This window comes from Rhododendron vialii, chromosome 13a (genome assembly GCF_030253575.1).
Source record: "Rhododendron vialii isolate Sample 1 chromosome 13a, ASM3025357v1".
NCBI classification, from domain to species: domain Eukaryota; kingdom Viridiplantae; phylum Streptophyta; class Magnoliopsida; order Ericales; family Ericaceae; genus Rhododendron; species Rhododendron vialii.
The window spans coordinates 9,668,535-9,673,894 of record NC_080569.1 but is presented as its reverse complement, the minus strand read 5'-3'; the positions used below and the strand labels follow the sequence as shown (position 1 = coordinate 9,673,894).

At 42.3% G+C, this 5,360-nt stretch overlaps 1 protein-coding gene across 1 annotated transcript; it reads right to left on the bottom strand.

Moving 5' to 3' along the window:
* Window positions 1–2,585: 2,585 nt before the first annotated feature.
* Window positions 2,586–4,775, bottom strand: LOC131314801 (exocyst complex component EXO70H1). Its single transcript, XM_058343653.1, has one exon. It carries the CDS (start codon window positions 4,664–4,666, stop codon window positions 2,741–2,743), a length of 1,926 nt encoding a protein of 641 aa, XP_058199636.1. The 5' UTR covers window positions 4,667–4,775; the 3' UTR covers window positions 2,586–2,740.
* Between the last annotated feature and the right edge of the window lie 585 nt (window positions 4,776–5,360).

Below are 5,360 nucleotides of genomic sequence, written 5' to 3'. Positions count from 1 at the left end.
GTATGCTAACTAATCTTTTTGTAAATTCCGCTGCACCACCAGAACAAAACTCGAGTTTGTTGATCAACAAATTGTGCTTGAGCTTAGTCGCAAAAGTGCAACTGTGAATCACGGATATGTGTTTGGATGTACTAAGGGGGCCAAAACTGGAATATAGAAATTTATCTAGGATGTTTAGAAAATCAATTACTTTTTCTTTTCTTTTTTGACTTTTTGCAATCACTTCTCGTGTTTAGTGCTGTTTTTTCAACTTCTGGTTAAAGTTTTAAATATTTTGTCCCTACATCTCGACTAAGAATTGAAACGTTAAAAAGAAGGAAAATTAGTATAATCAAATTCAAAAAGGTTTCAGAAAATACCAAAAAGAAAAACGAAATAGTTAAAAAAAATTTACATTTCCAATGAAAAGAAATTTTAGCTAAACGACGAAAAAAATACTCCACAAAACAAGCAGGTTTATTTGTGATGAAATGAATTAAAATCTCTAGTTTCTGAACTTTATTTTCTTTTTATCGATTCTCTTACCATTCCCTCTATCGCACCTGCCCACTTACTCTGGTTAAAAATATTTTGGTGTGTGCATATAATCTAACACAATGGTCACTTTAAGAAGAAATTTTTCAGAGCCGGGTGAGTATATCCTACGTGGTATTTGTTCGGCACATCCGAGCCGTCCAATACACTTTTGAACGGCTCGGATTGAAACACTCTCTCTCTTCTCACCCAAACACTTTCTCTCTCTAAATTTGAGCCGTCCAAAAACGCAATGGATGACTCGGATGCGCCGAACAGGCACCACGCGTCACTAAAATTTTTCCCCACTTCAACACTTTGGGAGCTCGAGCTCTTGTCACATCCCTTACCCCTCATGTTGCATAAGTTCTTTTCACTTTCCCATGTTTTAGTGGTGGAAAAATTTGGGACTTATTAATATCATTGAAATCACAAAAATTCGAAATCCTATACGTACCGACCAAATTCCCACTAAAATCGTACCGACGGCAGCGCCGGGCCGTCTCCGACCACTGAACGGTCGATCCGAGCCGTCCAAAAATTCTATAAAAAAAAAAACCGATGGGGCTAACGCTAGACGGCATCTGATGTATGTAGGATGCCTGGATCAAGCATCCTACACACATCAGATGTCATTGATTCCCGCGAGGAGCCCTTCGATTTTTTTTTTTAGAATTTTTGGACGGTTCGGATCCGCCGTCCGATGGCTGGAGATGATCCGGAGCTGCCGTCGGTACGATTTCGGTAGGGATTTGATCGGTACATATAGCAGGGAAAATTCCCAGCTTAATTCAATGATTAAACCGTGGGTGATAAGAGACTCCTTGTTCGTTTGCATGGTACGTATATACCACTACTACCATGCACCTTCATACAGGATATTTGGCAGTGCTTTTCTATTCTTTTCTTTTTTTTTTTTGGAAGATTTATCATCCCAATGCCACGCGGTTGGTGCCTAATCAACCTCAGGATCTTTTCATTTGCATCGTTGTTGTTTTCTCAAAACAAGTTCACCTAATTACCTCCAACCAGCTGGTAAGGCTCTTAATTTGTCAACTTGGTTTATGAAATCCCAAAGCTCTATGTGAGTACATATACCGATGACGGCCGATAAATTAATTATTCTAGTAATATAAGAATTTTAGTTTATTATTTTTAAAATTAGTATTTTATTAGAAATCTTTTTGTTTTGGCATAAACTTTCGATTGATACTCCTATCGATCTGTCGGTCGATGATTCTGATTGACCGTCGATTGATAATCCGATCGATCGATTGGACTGTCGATTTGCCTAATTTGTCGTTTTAGAAAATAATTGATTTGCTTATAACTTTTAATAGAAAACTTCATTTTGGTTGCCGTTTGTTTTGACATTTTTCTTATTTCACATAGTATTTAATTTATTTTCAAATTTTGGTAATTTTGATAAATTCTTTAATTTAGACTTGATCGACAAGTTTATTAATTTCCTAGTTGGCCTAGGATTTCTTTGCCCTACAAGTATCATGGTAAGCCCTACAGCAGGAGGTGGTTGTTAATGAATAAAGAAAATTTTGAGTTTTCTTATAATTGTATGTTTGAAGAGGAAGTACTTCTAATTCATACCTAGGGTGTTTGAACAAATAAGTTAAAGTGGCTTATTTTTTGTTCTTATTCAAATTTATTTCGCATTTATTAGTTTCTCGTCAATTTTTTTGGGATTATTGCTTCGTCACGACGAGAGGAATCTAAAAAGTAAAAAATTTCAGCCAAAACCTAATTTTTTTGAATAAAGACAAAAAAATAAGCCGATTTTTTCGTCTTTATTCAAAAAAAATTGGATTTTGATCAAAAATTTTTTTACTTTTTAGATTCCTCTCGTCATGAAGAAGCAATAATTCCCAAAAAATCGATGAGAAACTAACAAATGCAAAAAAAAATTTAAATAAGAACAAAAATAAGCTAGCTACTTTGGCTTATTTATCCGAACACCAACTTATATGTGTTTGTATTTCAAAAAGAGAATTTTTAATATAAGCAAATTCATGATTTCTTTTCACAAATAATTTCATAAAAGGCGATGCGTTGCATCATATAGGATAAGTTGTCATATTCATATCCCCTGAAATGGAAAAATCCGAAACAACATCTCTACATCTCTTCAAATTCTGATGAATCATCAACCCTATACAATCACGTGCATGGCCAAGTAACAGCCAGGAAAGCCCCGGCACTTGACGCAAACATCTCAACGAACTTTCCGTCCACGCGACTGCCACGACGACGGCGAAGAACAAACCGACGACGACACGCTACTGGCAGCCCCCGTCCCGTAAAACAGGTCCGACAAGTAATTCCCGAGATCGTCAGGGGCATATCTGACCACCGGTTCGACTCCCGCTTCCCGCCCGAACAACCACCGGTACTCCTCGTAAAACGACGTGTACGCCGGCACCAGCTTCTTCGCGAGGGAGACCTTGATCTCGTCTCGCAGTTTCGGGTCGGGCACGACCCAAGACGTCTGTTTCCTGTACGCCTCTTCGAAACCCGAATTGAAACTCCTGAAGCACTCTCGCGCCTCCTGACGCGGGATCTCAGCCGCCGGATCCGCCTCCGGCAGCGATGACATCACCTTGCTCCACCCCATTCTCTCGTAATTCGCCGCGTACTGTTTCACCTTCGCCTCGTGACTCTCTATCCATTCGTCTCCTAACAGGAGCTTCAGGCTCGACGAGCAGACCTTTGAGACGACGTAGTTTAAGTTGTTGGCGAGGAACAGATACGACAGAGCCACGTCCTTGTACTGCTCGACTTTCCCGTCGAGTTTGCAGAGGAGGACCAGGATCAGCCACGCCAGCCGGACCGATAATGCTGACGTGCAGCAGTCGTAGGGGGTCGGGCTCGAGAAGTAAGACTCTGGCAACGGAGACTGCGTGTTTAGCGCCGAATCGGCTAATACGTCGGAGAGAGAGCCACTGTAATCGCAGAGGAAAACCACGTAGTTCATGACGTATCGCGTTAACGGATGGACCCCACCGCCTTGGACCGGCGTTTTAGAGCCGTCCTTCTGGATTGCGGCCTCGAATTCCGACAGCATGGCCCGGACGGCCTCGCCAAGCCTGACGAGGGAGTTGACGGCCTGAGATCTGACGGCGGAGCCCGAGTCGGACGAGAAGATGGACTCCGTCTCCGGCCAGAGCTCTGAAATGGAATCGTAGAGGTCGAGTACACGGAACAGTTTCTCCGGGGTGAGTTTCTTGTACTTGGCCACGTGTTCGGGGAACCCGAACAGAGTCACGGCGTTCTCTCTGGTGATTTCCGCGAAACAGGACTCGGAGATCTTAGGAGACGTGGAGAAGACGACGTCGCAGAGGATTCTCTCTCCGAGGAAGAGCGTTTTCACCGCGACTTTGACGGCGTTCAACCACGATTTAATTTTCACATCGACTACGTCCCAGTCTAGTTTCTGAATTTGTGATAAGCTCAGCTTCTCTACTCCGAGATAGTACAAGCTCTCGTCCAAAATTGATTTCCGAACGAGTTTGTAAACCTTCAAGCACTCCTTGCTGTACCCGGACGAAATCATTGTGTCCGCGATGGCTTGCAAATCAGCCATCGCGACTTCCGAAGCTGAGTCGCCGGCGACGACTTTGTGAACCGAATCGCCGCCGGCGACGTTAATGTCGTCTTCATCGGAGTAGTCGTCTTCGAAATCTGAAATACTAGCCGAGGCCCGGGAGGACCGGCTCGAAACCGACTCAGGATCCAAGTTACTCCGGTTAGACGACAGGATCTGGTAAAACTCTCTCTCCAGCCGCTTCATGGCGTTTTGCATCAAGTTCTGAGCCCTCACGAGCTGCTGGGAGCTCGAACTCAAACCGTCCGAGACAAAGAAGTGCATCGCTGCCTGTAAATCCTTCACCGACTGGAGGTAGTCCTTCGCCTCCCTCCGGTTAGTGAAGAGGGAGCTGAGTTTGCAGAAATTGCTGGAGCGTTCCTCGACGCTCCATTTCGTGATAATTGACTCCGCGATGTCCAGGTTTTCCGCCTTCATAGAGGACGAGAAAGTTTGTCGAGGCGCCGGAGGTGACGAATTTCGGAGAGGCGATGGTGGTGGTGATGATGAAGCCCTAGAAGGAGACATGAAGACAATACTCATACCTTTGCTTGGCATGTACAAGCCCTGTTTGGTTTTTATTTAAGAGTTTGTTGAGTGTACGTTGAGAGGTCTCTCTGTGGAAGGAGATCGAGAGAGGGAGAGGGAGAGAGAGGGGGAAAGTTAGTTATGGGGAGTGAGATAAGGTTGGGGGTATATATAGAGGAGAGAGAGAGTGTCTGTGGGCGAAATGGTTGACCCTGGGGTACGCGTTTTACTCGCTTTTCATATTAGAAGGATGTAAGGAATGTTACCTAGCATTAGTTTTGACTTTTGAGGGGCAGGATTCGACGCGATATGAGTTTTGAAAATATTATTTAAGACGAGTGATAAAAGATAGTTCCGGATACTCTCTCCGTTCCGATTTGTTTGTCCATTTTCACTATTTAGAATCTCTTACAAAATTGTCGATATGTTTTAATTTATAATGTTTTTTTTATAGGCAATATGAATCTTATTTGATACATCTCATTTAGATTTAAAATATGATATTTTCGAAATTATGCAAAACATTATAGATTATGAGATATAAATAATTTTTTAAAAGTTACGTACATCAAAATTGGACAAACAAACTGGGACGGAGGGAGTATTATTTATGAAGAGTGGACCCATATTGGCTCATTTTTTCGAGTTTCGATAAAAAAAAATATACATATACTTTTACGATTTTTCTCGCCGAGACAAAAATTACAAAAATTTGAAGTAAAAC

Excerpts from the sequence above, each read along its gene's own strand:
- LOC131314801 (XM_058343653.1), bottom strand. The coding sequence starts at position 4,666 with ATGCCAAGCAAAGGTATGAGTATTGTCTTCATGTCTCCTTCTAGGGCT.